Below are 20470 nucleotides of genomic sequence, written 5' to 3' on the forward strand. Positions count from 1 at the left end.
GAATCCGGGAATAAGTATAGGGTCAGACATTTGCAGACCGATCGATCTCAACAGCTACAAATGACAACATTGCTGAAGTCTAAATATTAATTCCGCCGTTCTGTGACCTCGGTTTAACAATTAATTTGTCATATTTCAGGACGGCAATATCACCTCTGTCTCTGGCCGCTCTCAGCTGTGGTAACAGTTCTTTCCTCTTCTTCCTGATGGACTCTGAAAAATCCTCGTTGATGTAAAGATTGGTACCTTCCAGTTTTTTTGGCGGATGAGAAAATTAATTGTTTATCTTTAAATCTTTGTAGTCTGACCACAATCTGCCTGGCTCGTCCATTTTCCTTGTATGGACCGACTCTGTGAGCGCGTTCAATTTGAATGCTGTCACTATCCAGGCCCAGCTTGTTCTTCAGCATGTGTCGGACTTTCTCCTCTGATTCTTCCCACGTTTCTGCTTTTTCATCTATTAATCCATCCACCACAATGTTGTTCCTTCTCGATTGATTTTCTAAATAATCCATCTTGGTTGTTAATTCTCTGTGTTCCTCACGTATGCTGCTGATCGCCGATTCAAACTCTTTTAGTTTGCTTTTAATGCACCTCTCTTCAGTTTGCAGCTCGGTGACAACCCCATCCATGAATTGCAGGCTGGATTTAACATCCTGTACATCCCTTAGAATGCTGTCCAACCTTTTGTTAGTTCCATCCATGATTAATTGGACAAATGTCTTACAGTTATCTTGCTGTTGGTGAATCAGATCTTTGTAAAACTCCTGTTGCTGTTCCAGCATAGCGTTCAGCGTGCTAACACTAACATAGCTGTCATCCTCTGCCGGTAGCGCCTTAACGGCCTTCGGGGGCATATCGACCAGATCGTTTTGCCCCCCACCCGTGAAGATCGCTTCGTGTACAATGGAGTTTACAAAAACGTATACGTGAAACAAAAAAATGTGAATCAAATTATACGTGATACGGTGCGACGGTCTTTCCACGCTTGCTGCAGTGAACTCGACGTGTAAGTGACGTGTATATTTGACTTCACAAATACATAAGTCACTTGAACCAAAAAGAGTGATATTACCAGCAGTAAAGACCTGGTTATATCATTAATGTGTATATTCTTTGTGCTCTTGTTAGCTTCTATGTTACTTTTTCCAACAGGCTAACATGTGTCGTATAACATCAAGCGAACTGTATTTTCAGATACTGTAGCAAAATGCTTTTTCAAAAATAAAACTATAAGAAAACTATTTTGCTTACGTAGCAAAAAATACACAAAAATAACTAGCTAAGGTAATAGAGAAAACACTCGGAACCACAAATACAAATAGTAGTGCTGCATTCATAGAGAGTATAAAACCATAAGTTTAAGAAAAAAGATGCTAGTACTGAAGAAAAATGAAGCTAGCACTAGCATTAAGCGCCTCAAACCTGCATTTTATTTGGCCACCAGATGGCGATAGCTGTGGCTGTAAAAAGACTTCTGGTCCTATAGAAGTATATGAGGCTACGTCCACACCTACCCGGGTATTTTTGAAAACGCAGATTTTTCTATGCGTTTGCACCTTTAGTCCACACGTAAACGGCGTTTTCGGTCACTGAAAACGGAGAGTTTTAAAAACTCCGGCCAGGGTGGATATTTTTGAAAACTCCGTTTTTGCATTTACGTGTGGACGAGAAAAACGGAGAAAACGCAGCGTCAAAGGTGTGCGCCTTTTTTGACGTCACACTGTGCGCCACGTTATTGTTTCGGTGAAATGAATTTCTACAATACTGTTACTGTTAATTGTACTCTGTGCAGTGTTTAAATGCTTACATATACACACACAGTTACTGTCCCTCCACATATACGACTCGGTTCTGCTTCTATGCCCCATCTTTGTTTACTATTTCCCACCAAGGCTTCTAGACTTCTGATTGGCCAACATTTCATTTTTTTTGAAAATATTTTTATTGAAAAAAGAAAACAACAGTACTTGCAGTTACCGAAATACAATTAACCTTTCTTCATTTTCCTAAGTAAATATACTTATATATATATATATATATATATATATATATATGAAAAAAAACCAATGCATTCTAAAACAAAGACCCCCGCCCCCCCCAGTCCCACACAGATCAACACAACCATCAAACATATTAGAGGAATATAACAGTAACAGAAGTACATTTAAACAGGCAATACCTCTAGACTAGCAAAATAAGAGATAAAGGGTTGCCACTTGTGAAAAAATTTGGCTGTGATTGGCCAACATTTCTACACGGTTAGGAGTATATCGCCACCTGTTGCTTTGGCATGTTCCTAGCAGCGTTTTCCTTCATTTCTGCGTTTACGTGTGGATGGGATTATTTTTTTAAACGAAAACGGAAAACCTCCGTTTTCAAAAATACCCGTGTACGTGTGGACGTAGCCTGAGAAAACAGGTTTCTGTAAACAGTTTCCTTTTGATTTTACCCTGTCACTCATTTTGGGTCATATGAAATAAAAAGTTGCTTTTATTTAATCAACGTTGGCCATACTGTGCTGTAAAATGGAGAATTAGCTGTGGTATGAAACCGCATGCTCATTGGCTAATGACCTATCAATCACAAGCCGTTAGCCAATGAACGCATGGTGGAGAGGGAGCTCACAGTAGCTATATCAGTCTTTTATGTCCACATGAATCCAAGTTCTATAGAGTTTGCTGTTATTAGTAGAGAAATAGTCCTGTGGATTTCAGTTAGCTAAAATTAAACCTAATCTTAGCACAATAATGCTAAGCTAAGCTAAGTTTCAAATGCCCATGAAAGTAAAGACAACATTGAGAACAGATCTACTCAGCTCCCTCCTAAGACCCGAACTCTTCCACTGCATGCATTTTTATTTCTCTTTGATATTTGGGCATATTGGGACCCGATGAATGTAAAAACAAAGGATTACCAGATTTTTTGTTTCTAAGAAAAATGAGAGCCACATATGAGGATATTCATTTAAAATTTTGATAGAACAGTAGCAGTATAATGTCCTCAAAAGTGGATATCAGGCCCTTGTAGAGCAAAATTGAGTATTCTGGTCTAAACAACCCAAAATGTGATGTCCACATATGTGGACGCCAGGTCCTAGGAGGTTAAAGTGATTGATTTATAGCAGTGATTAATAAATAAATAAACTTTCTCTAGTTATACAGAGTGAATGTTTTTTAGGGTTGCCATATTTTGCAACACACGGCTTTGCTTACACATTTTGACCTGCTATTAATCCACATTACTGAAAATGTGGGGAGCACTGTGTGGGGAATTCAGCGCATAATGAGGTTGTTATTACAATCCCCTGGCCTTATTGTTCACCGCAGCTTTGACCAAAACAGTTTTCATTACATCAGCGGGAGATAGTCAGGCTATCGTCTGGCTCATCCTCACTCCTTTTGTTGCGTTTTGGTTATCGTAGCTCTGCGAATGTATAATCGGCTCTGTGCACTCATGAGACAAAGCAGAAAAACAATGACCTTTGAGCTACAATGAGCCGTTGCTCCTTGAAAATAAATCACATGAATTCCCCAGAGATGCAGCAACGCTTCCCTCCAAATGCCACTTAGTGCCCTGCCATACCAGTGTTGCGGGCATCTCTGCAGCCTCCACATGTCCCGGTCCCGGTTACCATCATTACGCCCTTGCTTACATGCCCATACCAACATATCAGGGAAATATGCTCCTTATTAATTATGCACAGCACTTACTGAAAATAGTCTATCTGTGGTGCAAAGTGAGGAGTAAGTTTGACAGCCTTTCTCTGGCACGCAGTAGGTGGTGTTTCATCTTTTAAGCTCCCTGTCTTCCCTGCTCCCGAGAAGTATTCTTTTGCCCGAAAATCACAGTAAATGCCCACAGAATGAGTCAGCGACAGAAATACAGAGAGAGGGAGGATATCTGTCACGATTTAAGAGACTGATATACTGTCAGTGAAACAAATTCTATCATATTTTCCTTTTCTTTTTCGTTGAGAGATTCTGTATGGCTGTCAAATATCTGACAGCTATCTGACCTGTTTAAAATGCCATAAAATCCGTTCTGCGTCTTCTCTTCTGAGAGACACGTTGCACAGTTATTTTGAAGGGCCATCCAGCGTGTGCGCGTGCTTATCACCATCTATTTGCTTATTCAAAAAAAAAAAGAAACAGAAAAGTAAAAGCGAACACGCACAAAAAAATCTCCCCTGTTTCTGAAAATCAACATAAATATAGGACATTTGAGATGCCAAAGGACTCTAGGACTCATCGTCTCCCTGACAACGGTCTCCAAGCAACCATTACTCCTCAAAGCCTTTCTCCAATCCCATCTCTGCCTCTGAGTCTCTCTCTCCTCAACCCCTCTCTGTGTCTTTGCCAGTTTGCCTTCCTCTCAAGTGTCCTCCCATGTATCCACTCCAGATAGTTATTGTACCAGTGTCAGAAAACACATCAGCCGTCCGATGTGATCGTGCGTGATTGCTTGTAGGCTTTGGCGCTCTTGCCTTCTGGCACGAGGCATTTCTCTACACCTGCTAAATCTAGGGTGGAGCAGAAAGCGGGTAATGTTCAGATTCTTCATGGCATCTTTTTTTTTTTTTAGGTTGTTCTGTCAAAAAAGCTTCTAGTACTGGTGAAGCAACTTAGTCCTAAAGGGGCACTATATGATCTGTAGTGATATCCATGCTGATTTTATTTTTGGAACTACATTACTTCAGTAAAACAGGCAGGGCATAATTATTTTTAGCTGTGTTTTTGTTTTGAGGGAGAAACTAATACCCCGAAGATCACAACACTGTTTTTGTTTTCATCCCAGGCTTTCATCCCATGCATGAAAAATTTGTGCATGACGTAAAAGGCTCTGAAACTTTTCCTGACACAAAACTGGTTAAACCAGTAATAAAATGAGACTTATGCTGTTTTTTATTTTGTTGTTTTTTTCCGCCTTTCTTCGTACTTTATGTGGCATATTGCTCGCTAAATAAATCTTCCTCAGGGCACTCGTGGTTCTTTTATTGTTGTACAAGAAAAAGTCCCAGGCAGAACTGGAAACATTAACAATGCTTCAGTTCCAGCAATCATTTCATTGCAATGTGGCAATTACCAGCCATTTTTTATAAACTGGCGTTAGAGAAGATGAAATGTCTGCTGTGAAAACAGTCTATTTAACTTCATTTTCCCGTCGTCATACGCTGCCCTCTGGAATTACGCTCTGTGAAATTAAATGTTCTTAGCAGTGCGAGCGGTATTCCATTTACTTCCGTTTTACTGGGCTTAAAGCAGACATCTGAAAATCTGGCCAAATAAATCCAAACTTTCTGCATGGTGAGATACTATTAGAAAAATCATGCAAGTTGGATGAACCACAGAGCTGCAGTTCCCAACCAAGAACTAAAATTACAAAGTCAAAAAAAAAATATAACTGAATAGGTTGGAGCTGAGTGTGAGATTGAGTTAGCAAGTGAGCAAAATTGAAGTTAAAAAGTCCAAAAAGTATGGAGCTACTGAAGCCTATAAGGTTCAAATAGTATTTACAAGTTCTTTGCAGAACATCTTCATACGCTCATCGGCCGCTTTGCTCTAGACACCTGTTCAGCTGCTTATTAACACACATATGTAAACAACCAATCTTACAGTAGCAACTCAGTGCATTCAGGCATGTAGACATTGTTAAGATGACCTGATGGAGCATGAGAATGTGAAAGAAATGTGTTTTACGTTACTTTGAACAGGCTGGTCTCAGTATTTCAGAAACTGCTGAACTGAACACACAACCATCTCCTCGGTTCTCTTTTCCAGACAGAGAACGGTCTGGAAAAGGGAAAATATCCAATAAGTGTCAGTTCTGTTTGTGAAAATGCCTTGTTGATGTTAAAGCAGATGGTATTGCTGCTTCAAGTTGATAGGAGCGCAACAGTTAATCAAATAACCCCTCGTTATAGCGAAGGTATACAGATCTCTGAGTACACAACATACCCAACCTTGAAACACCTGGGCAACAGCAGCAGCAGAAGACCACACAGGGTGCCATTCTTGTTAGCTGCAAAGGCAATGATGTAACGTTGTGTGAATATTTTCTTGGCACACTTGGGTCTCTTAATAGTAATGGATCAATATATATATATATATATAGATAGATAGATAGATAGATAGATAGATAGATAGATAGATAGATAGATAGATAGATAGATAGTAAAAGGATATCCTAATAAAACAATAAGGTAATGGCTAGGATTAACATTGTTAGGCAAAAGTAACTGTTAAAAAAAGTGTTGAAATAGCTAGCTATTAGTTATGGACATAGCTGTATTAGCCAAACCTGTTTAAAATCCTTAGTTACAGAGACACAGTTAAAATTAAGGAATAGATATGTAGCTTGGAATAATGGCTAAAATGGTTAAAATGTCCAAATATCTGCACACTTGAAGAAAAGTTCCACAAAACAACAAAATTTAACTCCTTTATATGTATTAGCAGTAAGCTAATGTATTTATTGAGTCACAACATCTGGCTTCAGCTGACTTGATTGAGGTCTTTGACCTTAAGCGCTGATGTTTTATCCACAGTTAGCGGCACATTTAGAAAGACTTAAAGTAGTTAGCTCAAAGCTACAGATAGCCTATATAGTGCTAAAAACAATGGTTAAACTAAAGGCAAATGGTGTGCTTTTGTTTATCTACTAACTCAACTACAAAACTACAAAAATTGTAACGATATTCACTTTCATATTAATAAAATCAATATAACATCACTTTCAATGAGCATATTCAGAACAGAGGGCTGTGGGAACAAAGGGGTACTTCAGGTGATCTGCAAGGTACTGCACAGATTTGTAAGACTGAAAAGGCTAGGAGTGAGTGCTATAGAAGGATTTGTTTTTTGCACTCTCATCATTAAGCAGGTAATTTATCACTTCACACAAATTACAAGTGTTCTGTATATATGGTGAAGTTCGGGCAGTTCATATTGCTAAGCCTTGGTTCATATTCCTTCCTCCGCTCTATTTTTAACCTAAGATTTTGTTACAGGCGCACAATGATGAGGCAGCATCTTTTTTGCTGCTAGCCCTAAATGGAGCCAGTGTCCTGAGAATCCATCTCCCAGTCTGTCCAGAATACCTGCGAGTCATCTGATGGTTTATTACACCATCCCTCAGTGTGACTGACAGCTGTAATGAGGCGCTCGTTTTCTAGTGGCGTCTTAAAAAACTGACGAGACACTCGGACTGGATGTCAAAGAAATCTTTATTTATTCTGAGTGGTAAAGACGAGAGTGCTCAGTAGACAATGACAAACAAGTGAGGAAGTGTCAGTGACGCCCCCACGCTTGATGAGATATCAGAACAACGTTTCCAGAACGTTCTTTTCTGGGTCACCTGTGTGGCCAGCCCCCACAGAATTCAGTCGAAACACACATAATAATAATAATAATAATAATAACAATAATAATAATGATTATAAGAATCATCATCATCATCATAATAATGATGCAGGTGGGTAAAAAAGGGAAGAGAAGGAATACATCAAACAGCCACAGGTAGATTAGGTTTTCTTGTTTTGTCCCCCTGCGCTTCGAGAGTATCTCAGTGTTCTGTGACTCAGCTTCGATTGAAGAAGAGTTCAGTCTGGTTATCCCTGCCAAACGGCTTAGTCCTTACAGCCGTCTTGACCTTTTCTCCTTTGCTTCACATCCTCCAGTAAAGGGTTCTTTGTGCTGATCACTCGTGGTGCGTTCAGCAAAGTTATGGCTTGGGTGCTGACGTTTTAAACCGTGTATAAAAGTCTCAAATGAACATGTGCCACAGGCAGTATCATCAAACACTACTTTAAATCAATATGGGGACAGAACAGTGGATGCAGTGTGGAAAGTGGCCAAAGATGCGTGGCGATGGAGCACTTTTATAAATAGTCTTGCCTTTGAGATGGCGTTGCTAGAGACACTAGCTAGATTGTGCATTAGCTATTGGCCACTGAGGTACAGAATCGTGTAACTGTAAAACCTACAGGATCATGTCTTAAATCGTCTACTCTGCATGCTATAAAACAGGGTCTATAACAGGTATACATTAGATTGCTATCAGTCTCTACGTTATCAGTGCGTGCTACTTGGCTGTGTGTTTATTTGTGACCCCAGTCTGTTTCTCATTTCGTGACATTAAGCGTCAAATCGCCAGCTTGATCCAACTCTCGTGCTAATCTTCCCTCGCCAGCTCTCATCAGGTAATGAGTGCTCACTGACTCACCCAAGCCAGAGCAACAAATGGAGCTCACCTCCTTATCGTTGATTTTTTGTTCTCCCGAAATGAGTTTCAGGCTATCTGTTCATTGTTTTCTTCCACTTTCTCCTCCCCTGACCTTCCTCTTCGGCGGCTAAATTTCTCTCCTTACACCTCTCTAATTTTCCCATTCCTGTGAGCCTGCTCCAGTCCTTTTCATGTTGTCCCTCCAGCTCGATCTCCTTTTACTCCTCAGTCTTTTAGCCCCCCACCCACCTCCATGTCTTTCAATTTGGTGTATGTCTGTGTTCATGTTGAGTGTGTCTATTTGCCTGCATTTATGTGTGTGGGTGTGTGTCACAGTGCACTGAGGTCATGACAGGAGCGGGACTTCTGCCGAAGGATTTTGCTGCCCCTGTGGCGGCTCATCTCCCTGTAGCGGCCTCGATCCCGGTCCCTGTCTCGGCCGTACGATCGGGGCACGAGACCGGCCAGGAAGCGCTTGGCCCGGCTCGTCAGGCTCTCCCTGCGGCCAGCACCGGGGTCACCGTCCGTCCATCCGGGGCCCACGCAGTCTCCCCTCGCGGTCCGCACTGCTGCCTCCAGCAGCTCATTGGTGCCGTGTTCTAGGGAGGCAGAGAGCTCCAAGTAGAGGCAGTCAAACATCATGGCGCTGGACTGGGCCTCTGGTTGGAAACAGAGACATTTGGGAAGCATTTTATAACTAAGAATCTACATAATGTCAGCTGTAGATGGCATTTAGAGGCAGCAGTTTGAAATTTACGGACACTGGATTGTGAAAACAGCCCAGCTGCCGTGTGATGTGTATCACCACGAGGTAGTACTTGAGAGCTCACTCACTGCAGTTTTGAAATCTCTATTAGCTTTCTAAGTGTTTGGAAGTCCTTTCACAGAAAATCGTGACCGGCTGTGTGAGATGGGAGGATTGGACTCTCCCCCGTGTAATGTGCTTCTGAAACTGTGCCTGAAAGCTACGGCAGTAAAAGAGAAATAAAAGAGGAAGGGGAATTGTGGTGGGTTTTAGACTGCACTATTTTATGCGTTTAAAAACAACATTATATTTCTCACTCATGAACATTGAGACTAGAAATCAAATGATTTCCTGTCACATGTCCTGATGTGGCTTACCAGGGTGGCCCACAGAGTTCAAAAGCACTGCAACTTAGGAAAACACAAAGAAGAAATGTTTCAAAAGCATAGAAAACACAATGGAAATAGAAAAAAAACAAAGTTGAAGCTTCTTTGAGGCAACAATAATGTGACAGAATGGCTACTAGAAAGCATGGCTCTGCAGTGTTATAAGAATAATGCATTTAAAACACACATTACCTGCATATTTCCCCCCCTCACACAGACACATCGTCGGCTTCTTTTAAACGTGTCTCAGTGAGGTCATTCGCATGTTTCCCTTTCTGTCACTTCCGAAAGCTGTTCTGTCGTTACTCACTCCCCAAAAACACTTCCACTGTATTTTGTGAGTTTTTGCCATTCTTCTACTTGCTGATTTCTCTAAAGTTGCAGTGTGTTTGAACTCTCAGGGCCACCGTAGTTTACTTGGGTTTTTTGAGGTGGATTTGCTAACTTCTGTGTGAGCAGCCTCCAACCACCTATAGAGGTTGTGTGTTACTGTTAAAAGACTTGGAAGAAAAAGCCAACCTGGGGTTAGGGTTATGTTGCTTTTCCCAAATTCTACAAAAATACTATGAAGTATGAAGTCATCATATACGAACAGATGCAACTTCATGACAACGGATGAAACATCGTCAGTTGAGGAAGACTGTGATGCAGCTGAAATAAATTAGTACAATAAGAAACTTGCAGTACAAACAGCTCTCTATCATTTACAAATGTTGTTTTTTATCAAGAAATGTGCATTTCTTATTTGTAATTTTATCTGCTTCTTACAGCACCACAAAACTAAGGAATCTTAATTCTACCACAAGGCCCTGATTATTGTGCATTTGTAAAATCAGCATTCACAGGTGAGTCCACAAGGACACAGTGAGACAGTTGAGCCAAGATGGGGTTAAATGTGGCCTGGGCTGTATAAGCTCAAATCTCTTGGCAGCAGGGAAATGCTTTCTATCTCAGTGGGACTCTCGTGAATAAGGACAGGTGACTAAGCATGTTGTTGACAAGGCTCAGGATATCAGCTAAAAGCGCCCGTCTGTCCCTGGCCAAACAAGCCACAGTGATAAGGAAAGCTGACAGATACAGATCATTCTACAATAAATGGCTTTCTTTGTTAACTCAAATGGCACAACCACCGCTCTCCCTCAACTGTGCTTTAGCTTTTACTCCTGCTCTGCACAGAGCTAAAATCTGAGAGCTCACAAGCAGCCACGCGCTGGAAAGGTCTTTTAAGTGTATTATTGGCACTCACAATAACTGTTTTTAAAAATACACCACAGGAACTTAAAATGACGGCAGCGGGAAGAGGTCACAGCTGTAGAACAATTATGTTTGGGTTTTGTGAGAACATTTATTAGTATTAGTTTAGAAAAAATGATGTCAAGAGCACAATAATACTCAGATGAAGTGCTGATAAAAACTCAATTGTCTACTCACAATGGATGGAAAACACCACAAAAAGTAAAGCAAATTCAGATAAGCTGAACCTTTCAATTATGTAATTTTATATTCAGTGTGCCAGAATGACTGAGGCTCTCTTGAGTAGTTCTGATTCTTCTATCAAATGCACGTTACAGTGAACTCTAATTGGAATATTTCTGAACAATAAAAGATTTATAGCTTTTTTTTAGACCAATAATTGCATAAATACATAAATGTGCATTCCATTTTTTTTCACTTATCCTTAGCTTATGTTTAATGCACAATGTGTGTTCCATCTTTAGGTAATATCCCCAGGTATTTCTTAAATCTCAGACTCTATTACAATGGCTCTGTTTGGTTCACAGTTCAAAATAGTTCTCTTTTGTTTTATTGTAAACTGCTTCTCTCCTCTTCGTCTGTAACGTGCTGGTTTAGCGAGGTGCAGACAAAGACAGGCCATATCTAAAGGTATTCACTCAGCCATCCAAATAATTGAATTCAGGTGTTTCGATCACTTCTATGGCCACAGGTATATAAAATCAGAAACATTTGGGAAAGAATGGGTTGTTCTCAGGAGCTCTGTGAATTCCAGCATAGTACCATGACAGGATGTGACCTGTGTAACAAGTCCAGTCATAAAATTTCCTCACTATTCCATAGTCAGCTGTTAGTGGTGTAATGCAGTGAAAGAGATTGGGAACAACAGCAGCTCAGCCACAAAGTCATAGGCCACGTAAAATTGCAGAGCGGGGTCAGCAGATGCTACAGACCTGCAAACTTCATGCTGCTTTCACATTAGCTCAACAACAGTGCATAGAGAGCTTGATAGAATGGGTTTCAGTGGCCGCATCCAAGCCTTACATCACCAAGCATCACTGCGTGTAAAGCATGCGGCCACTGGACCAGTGGAGGCGTGTTCTCTCGAGTGACGAATCACGCTTCTCTGTCTGCATGGCCCATGAATGAGTCTGGGTTTGGCGGTTGCCAGAAGAACAGTACTTGTCTGACTGATTGTGCCGAGTGTAAAGCTTGAAGCACGGGGGGATTATGGCGTTGTGCTCAGCCTCTTAGTTTCAGTGAAGGGAACTCTTAGTGTGACATTTCATGCTCCCAACTTTGTAAGTGGCTCCTTTCTGTTCCAACATGAGTGCACATCAGTGCATAAATAAAGCAAGGGTCATAAAAACATGAGCGGGTTTGGTATGAAGAACTTGACTGGCCTGCACTGAGTCTTGACCTCAACCTCATAGAACACCTTTAGGATGAATTAGAGCGGAGTCTGCAAACCAGGCCTTCTCGTCCAACATCCATGTCTGACTTTAGAAATGTGCTTCTGGAAGAATGGTCAAAAATGTCCATAAACATGACATCATACATCATAGGGTGACATCATATTAAACCCTATGCATTAAGCATAGCATCTCCCTCAAGCTGATATGCATGTGAAAGCAGACAAGAAAATATGTTTGGCATTATAGTGTAGGTTTATGGGACCTTTTCCTAAAATAGCTGTGTACTTGAGATGACTAGATATGCTCTCTCTTTTACTTAAAAATATGCTAATGTCATTATTTGAAACTTTGGCAATGATTAAAATGAGCCACCATTCTAGCAGTACAGTGGGGGAGCTAATTATTTTATCCCCTGCTGAATTTTTACGTTTGCTCTCATACAAAGAAATGAGCAGTGTCTAATTTTTATGGTAATTTCATTTTAATGGGGGATTGAGACGGAATATCAACCAAAAATCCAGAAAAAAAACTTACATAAAAGGTATAAACTGAGTTTCATATCATTTAGTAAAATAAATATTTGGGTCTTCATCATACTAGAAGATCGATCCACGACCCGTCATCAGTGTTCCAGCTGAGGGAACATTTTATGGACACTGCCCTGTCCCTTGGCCCCTCAATGCGGTGAAGTCATCCTGTACCGTTAGCAGAAAAAACACACCCAAAGCATAATGTTTCCACCTCCATGCTTGACTGTGGGGGGTACTTGTGCTGTAGGGGGTGGTGTTCTTTAAGTCCTCCTCAGCATTGCTCTTCCTCCAAACATAGCAGGCTGCATCAGTGCCAAAGAGCTTGATTTTACTTTCATCTGCAACGCAGCACTTTATCTAAATCATTTACATGTTCACTAGAAAACTTAGGACAGTCCTGTACATGTGCTTTCTTGAACAGGAGGACCTTGCAGGCGCTGCAAAATTACAATCCAATAATGGTGTAGTGTGTTGCCAGTGGTGTTCTTTGTGACTGTGGTCCCATCTGCCTTCGGATCATCAACAAGTTCCTCCTGTGTATTTTCTGGCTGATCAACTAAATTTCTTATAACCATCCTGACCCCACGTGGCTAAATCTTACATGGAGCTTCAGACCGAGAGTGACTGATGGTCATTTTTGTATTTCTTCATTTTCAAATAATTGCACGAACAGTTGTCACTTTCTAACCAAGCTTCTTGCTGATGGTCTTGTAGCGTGTGCAGGAGACTTGTATGAAGGTCTACAATCTTGTGTGTCCACATCAGCATATCATTTGCATCTCATTGGTATTCTGTCTCTCTCCATTAAAAACTACAGTAAAATTAGAGACTGTTTTTCATTTCTTTGTGAGTAAAACTTAACAAATTCAGGAGCTGATCAAAAAATGACTCCCCTAACTGTACATCAAAGACAGAACATCAAAACAAAATCTGATCATCTTAATCCTGTAAGACCCAACCCATCAAAAAAAAAAAAAAAAGCCAGAAAATTCTGATTTTTTGGAACTGAGATGTTTATTAACCATTATAACAAATTCCACAAAAACCTTTTTGCTATATAATGTTGTGTATGATATATTTTTGTTATATATTTATTATATATTTTTGTATCGCATTTGATCAATTGGGCATTTTTTTGCAACTTTTTGCTAACAACAATGTTCATTTTAGACCAAAAAAAAAGAGAGTTTTGGCCATTAGATTTTGAAATTATAGCAAGTATTGATCACGTTGATGAGACCGAGGTCTCAGAAACTCATGTATCAAATATGATACAAAGGGCATTATAGGGTTAATCTTACTTCTTGTGGGACTTTTAATTAAATGGTCGATCAGTGGGTGAAGCAAAGAAGTAGGTGACAAAAGATTTAATAAAGTTTCCAGGAAGAAGAACAAAAACCAGGCTGTAAAATAACAGAATTCTTCTATGTGGTCACATATGATCATCTCATGGTGACTTAAAGTTTTCTTCTAAAATTTTTCAGGGCTTTCAGTTGGATGGTGAGTTTGGTTTGATTTCTTGGATATGGATTTGTACCTGAAAATGAGTTCAAAACACTGATCCTATAATGCTTACATTATATTATGATATTATATTTCAAATTAAGGCCATTCCAATGCAACTTGTCAGTCTGGTTTTGGTGTGGCTGCTTTTGCACAGCATGAACATGTGCACACCCGTGTTACACGGGTATTGCACTAGGGAAAAACAGCTCCAGATTTGATCTGGGTCTAATAATCCAAGCACACAGCAGCTGTTGAACGTCTGCAGTGTCACCTAATAGTGGGTGAGGTAAGAGAGAGAGGAAATACAGCAAATCCCAGACCAGATTACCAGGACTTTTACTAATACCTACAACAGCTGATTGAATAACCTGTTAAAAGGGAGCTTGCAAAATTGAATTGAAGGGGGAGAGGGCTGAGAGGGGTACAACATGAGAGGATGAAGCAAAGGGAGAAGAGAGAATACAAAGATGAGGTAAGAGCATTAAACGAGATAACAGAAGCAAAGGAGCAGATCAAAAGCAAGACGAGGTCAGACAAAAGTAAAACTGAAGAGGTGACAGGAAAATAAGCAACAAAACAAAGGAAACGAGTGGAGGAGAAAAGCAGAAGAAGAGAAAAGGAAAGGAGGGAAATAAGAGGAGATGAATAGAAAAGCAAGAAAGATGATGAGAATAAATGAAGACAGAAGGTAAGAAGGAGAGAGGTGGGAGGAAGAATATGGAGAGGAGCTGAGACAACGAGATGAGACAAGGACAAGAAAGATATCAAGAGCAGAGGAGGTAGGAGGGAACGAATAGGAAATAAAACAAGGACAGGAGAACAGAAAGGAGATGAAAGAGGGGGAAAAAAGAAGGGAGAGCAAAGAGGAAAGCAACCAAGATGAGAAAACATGGTGAGGAGATGAGACAAGGGATGGGGCTCTCTACCTATATCCTGACCATTAGAAAAGAAAAGACTGATGAAGAAAGACAACTGTGATGAAAAGGAGGAAATGTGACTCATAAAGCAAGAAGGAGATCCCGACAGGGAATGACATGCGAGACGGCAGATGATGTGAACATGCAGGAGAAGGGGAAGGAGACAGACGGAGACAGGAGGGGAAAGACAGAAAGAACGCCGACTAAGCAAACAGAGCCAGAGTGCATATTAATCAAAGGCCTGAGGAGCAAGGCCACACCAACACCATATTGAGCAAATGATAAATATGTTCCCAGAGTGACAGTGTGTGTATCACTGGGTGGTGAGGATAGAGAGGCAGAGAGAGATGTAGCAAGAGGGGGTAGGTGAGACATAGCAGCATAAAAGTGTCACTGTACATGCCATAAATAGACTTTATGACTTTAGCTCTCTCAGAAAGGCCTCAGGTACTTTTAGAAGGATGTTGGCTAGGCAAGCAGGTCGGAGAGCTGCCTCTGTCAAGTTCACATGTCAGAAAAAAAACAAAAAAATGTACACATGGCCTGTCCAGAGACAACATGAGAACATTGTTGTCATGCGCCCCGGGAACAGGGATGCAGCATTTGCATATCGCTGACCACAATCCCCCCTTTTTTTGTTGTTGTTGTTTTTCTATGACAAAAGAATCTGCTGAGTATAGGCATCTCTCATTATTCATTCCTACCCTCTCTACCGCCTCTTTCTACTCACATCATCAAGTGTACGCTGAAGCCGAGAGCCAACACGAGTTGACAGCGACGAGCATGCGCCAACGTGCACATTTTGCACTTGCTGCCTTGATTTAAATTGCCCAGCAAAAAAAGCAAAACCCCCCAAAACAAACAAGAATTTCCCCTAAACCGTGTTTCCACTGATTTTGATTGACTATACAAAGCTTGAGGAAAACAAGAAATGCACAGCCTACTGTGTCTTGAAACTTAAACCATGCCAATAACAATATCCTTTATAGAAATTTATGATAATCCTAAATCCATAAATTAATCTAATGTATAACTATGTACAGTACTGTGCAAAAGTTTTAGGCAGGTGAGAAAAATGCTTTAAACAAAGAATGCTTTTAGAAAAATTAATGATGGTTTATTGGCCCCAAATGTTTTCTGCAGCAGGACAACAACCCCAAACATACAGCCATTAAGTCATTAAGAAATATCTTCAGCGTAAAGAAGTACTGGAAGTACTGGAAGTGATGGTATGGCCCCGAACATCATCAAGTGTGTCTGGGATTATATGAAGAGACAGAAGGATGTGAGGAAGCCTACATCCACAGAAGATCTGTGGTTAGTTCTCCCAGATGTTTGGAACAACCTGCAAGCTAAGTTCCTTCAAACACTGTGTGCAAGTGTACCTAGAAGAAGTCATAGGGTGGTCACACCAAATATTGATTTGATTTAGATTCCTCTTTTGTTCATTCACTGCATTTTATTGATTGATGCATAAAGAGACATCTATAACCAAGGATAAGTGTAGTTATTTCAAATATACCACAATGCAAATACACCGAATGCATGTTTCTGACCAAATTTCATTAAAACCACACAGTAGTTGACATATTATTGTCTGACATTACTGCAGATAAAAATCTAACATTGATTTATCAAATTCAGTTTTCCAACTAACAATCCTCAAAGCTTTGTTATTATTGCCTGCCTAAACCCTTTCTTTATGTTTTTTTTAAATATTAAAGCAGCAAATATCATATTTTGGCCACTAGGGGTCAGAAATGCTCCAAAACAAACCCATCAATAAAACCTTATAGCAACAGGTAGGTAAATTCTTGTTGCTTCTCACGCCAAAGCACAAACACAACACAGTGCTGATATAGTGCCGATCGTTAGGTTCTTTATGTGAGCAAGTACAGTCCAATATGTGTACACAATACTCAGTCTATTAATCTTGATTAAAAATACTTATATCATTGTGCAATATGGCACATATATATGCTCTGGACTAGTAACTCAACAGCTTTGTCTTTACTTTTACCTGACCCTGACACATAAACAAACTCCAAGATCATCACTTTTTGCAGCAACTACTTCTCAACATAAAATGGGCACTCTGTCTTTTTCCAGCTGTAAACCATGACCATGACATGACCATGTATTTTGCTCAACTCTGTGATGTTGACTGTTAACCTTTTGGCTATAATAGATAGTGTTAGTGTATGAATTCTCGAGTTTTAGGCATCGAAGAAATAAGTAACCATGCATTTAGTGTGGATACTATAACAAACTGTAAACTTGAAGATTCCCTCATGAGGATGAGAGAGTTGGATTGCTCTAAGTCTTTAATTGTACATTGCCATATTTAATCACAAATATTCCTTTCATCTTATTTTACCAGTGTCAACATCCCTTAAACAAACCTAGTAAACATGCCTGTGTGCAGATGTTGGTGAACTGTGAGGCTGCATAAGCACAAGCAGACCCACACTCATCATGCATGGGCCCCAAGTGGATGTGGCCATAGTGCCTCTGTTTGCTGGGTATTTGTTAAACTTCCGAACTCAGAAAAAAAGCATGAAACTTTTCTGACAAAAACATATTCAAGCTTTGAAAGAGTCTGTCCATCTATAGATCATGAAGTTAGCAATCTATCGAGCACATCAGCATATCATTTGCATCTCATTTAAAACATGTTCATGGCCCTACCGCTTACTTTTTCTTTTGTCCCCAACAGGTCCTTAAAATAATATCAGGGTCCACATATTTACTTTGACTCTGTTGTTATGTGATATGAGTAGGGATGGGTATCGTTTAGGTTTTATCCGATACCAGTACCAAACCGGTACTTTTGAAACGGTGCCGGTGCTTAAACGGCGCTCGAACCGGTGCTTAAAGAATGGAGAACACAAAATTGGTCCAAAAACCTCTCATGTTCAGCTGTTTTTTTGTAAAAAGATAACAATGTTAGCCTTTTCTGCAGCTATAGGGCATATATGGTATCACTCTTGGCTGGAAGCAGTGCTTAAACAATGGAAAAAAAACAAACTTTGTCCAAAAACCTCTCATGTTTAGCTGTTTTCCAGTTTTTCTTTGGTCATTTTAGCCTTTTTGTCCAGGGTGAAGGGAGTATCTGCCATCAAACAAGAAGACAGCCGCATGTAACTACGACGGTGTTTGCTAGTTCACCTTACATGAATTAATGTAATAACGTGGTTAGCCTACTCAACATAAATTACACACGAACAACAGTAAGCTACTCACGCAGAGAAGAACGGCTGCTGCTGCCATCATCATCCGTCATCATTTCTGCTACACTGGCAGGGCTAGGGGCCAGGACTCTCTTCTTCGGTTTTTGGGGGATGTTGCTAACTCCGGGTCAGATAACAGGCACCACACCCGCAGTAGATGTGCACAGTGTGAGGTCTTGCAGCAAGCTATCAAATACGGTGCATTTCTCGGCTTTTAAAAAACGCTATGCGTCGCCAGGTGTTTCATCGGATTTGAGGTGTTACCTCCTTTGCACAGTATCACAGTATCACCTTAAAGCACTTGTTGCAGGCTGCTGAGTTTGCATCTTTTGCTGTGAAGTACAGCCAGACTTTTGACCGCTTCGCCTTGGGCATTTTTAATCTGTAGCTCTGCTCTAAAAGAACGTACGTACCTGGGCCCGCCTACTATCCTCGGAAACGTAAAATGATTGGCTAGAATCTAAAGTGTATCACATCTCAGGAAAAAAAAGCACCGAAATAAAGCACCGAAATGAGCGCTGTTTTTCGGTCTGGTTACTACCGTTTATGTCAGAACCGGTGCCATCATGGCACCGGATACCGGTACCCATCCCTAGATATGAGTACACATTATCTAGCCTAGCTTTATTATAGGTGGTTTGAAAAGGTTTTATTTATTCACTGGGTTCCACTTAAATGATCTATGTACATTTACAGTAATAAAACCAATCCAAAGAGTTAAAAGTAAATGCACGGTAGAGCTGCAGAGATGAGTTGGCTTTTTTAGGACAGTTTGGTAGGACGAGCAATCATTCCACATTACAGTAAGTCACTGGATGTTCACATCAAAATTGCTTTAGCATTAAAAGCTGAGTCGAGTAAGGGCTAACATGCACTCTGTCCAGACTTTGATTCAGACTCACAATTTAAGCTTTCATTTTATCTGCTAGTGAAGCTGATCTCCGATCAATGACAGTTCGTCCAGATTACAAATGAGACAATTTAGCTTTTACACCTGTCACAGCCAGCAGCAGCGGCTTGTGGGGGTCATTTAAAAACTTCTGAATAGTCACAAAAGAGCAGAATTCAATAACACTGGCAGGCCGTTAGTAATTTTTAAATGATTGCTACCTAATAACAAAAATTTTAGAGATGCACACTCACAATATTGATGTGTGGCAAAACTGGCACATGGATGTAGCACAAACAGTATAACCTCTGCTGAAATATGCCCAATCTGATTGTGTAAGAACTCAGAGTGGTTCTTTTGAAGGGCAAAATAAGCCGCACTCTTCCCCAGCGCACACGCCACTCCACTATGCATTTCACACATCACCCCAAATTGAGGCTCTCTTTCATACGCACAGCATTCTCGTACATTTGCCCTTCCCTGCGTCACTCCTCTCCTTCCCGTTCCTCTTATCAAAGCCCTCTCTTTGAAACCGCCTTGCTGACATCAAGCAGCGAGAAGATAGAGCGAGATGAGGGAGTCTGCTTGTTAGCACGTTTAATATGTGGATGTAAATGCAGCCAGTTGTGAATATATGATGAGGACAAACGTACGTAAAGATTGTAAGAGCAGCTGTGCCCTGTAAAAGGGAGATTATCCAATCAGAGATATGCCTTCTGGAAAACAAACAAAAAACAAAACATCAAGCAGCGCCGAGGGACACGGAGTTAAATATATAAATGAATATAAATTGAAACTGCAGAGATGACAGTGAAGGCTTAAGATCACAGCCATATATGACACAATTACAAATTTAGATCAAGGTCAAACTGGGCTGTCACTCTTTCTCTCTCTTTTTTTTCAGCTACCGCCACTCTTCACCCAGCTCCTGTTTGAAACATTAATGAAATCCGGGTAATGGGTTTGCCTGGCAGAGCTTCATAAAAATTCACCCATAAAAGTCCAGCCAAATTATAACCTGCCCGTGGTCTGATCTGTGTTCAGTGGATTGTCACCAAATGAATTCAGTGTAGAATTGCTTGTTTCTCCCTCACTGAATTGATTTAACTTCAGTGCCGAATGCCAAAAATATACAAAAGCGTGCGAAGCTCGCTGCCCAGCAGGGTTGTTTAGCAAAGAAAAGTTAACTCTAAGATCTGTGGGATTTATGCTGCTTTTTTCACTCAATAAATTACATGAAATTATGGTTTCTTGACTTGATTTGGCTACCTGTGTATACAGAGGTGAGTAATCAACCACCAAGGAAATCTTGTGTTTGGTCAACTTTTCTTATTTGATTTTTATACTATACAGTCATTCTGTTCATCACTCTCAAAAAGCCTAATCACGCCCACTT

The 20470-nt window shown here is 40.5% G+C and overlaps 1 protein-coding gene across 1 annotated transcript in view; it reads right to left on the reverse strand.

Annotated features, from left to right (window-relative positions):
• Nucleotides 1-7207: 7207 nt before the first annotated feature.
• Nucleotides 7208-20470, reverse strand: part of rem2 (RAS (RAD and GEM)-like GTP binding 2) — a 32718-nt gene continuing 19455 nt past the window's right edge. The window contains exon 5 of the mRNA XM_084911960.1: nucleotides 7208-8882. Within this exon, the coding sequence (XP_084768086.1) occupies nucleotides 8554-8882 (329 nt within the window). The 3' untranslated portion in view covers nucleotides 7208-8553. The remainder of the gene's footprint in view (nucleotides 8883-20470) is intronic.

This window comes from Perissodus microlepis, chromosome 18, assembly GCF_051167445.1.
Source record: "Perissodus microlepis isolate ML-2025 ecotype Zambia chromosome 18, ASM5116744v1, whole genome shotgun sequence".
In the NCBI taxonomy this organism is placed as follows: Eukaryota; Metazoa; Chordata; class Actinopteri; order Cichliformes; family Cichlidae; genus Perissodus; species Perissodus microlepis.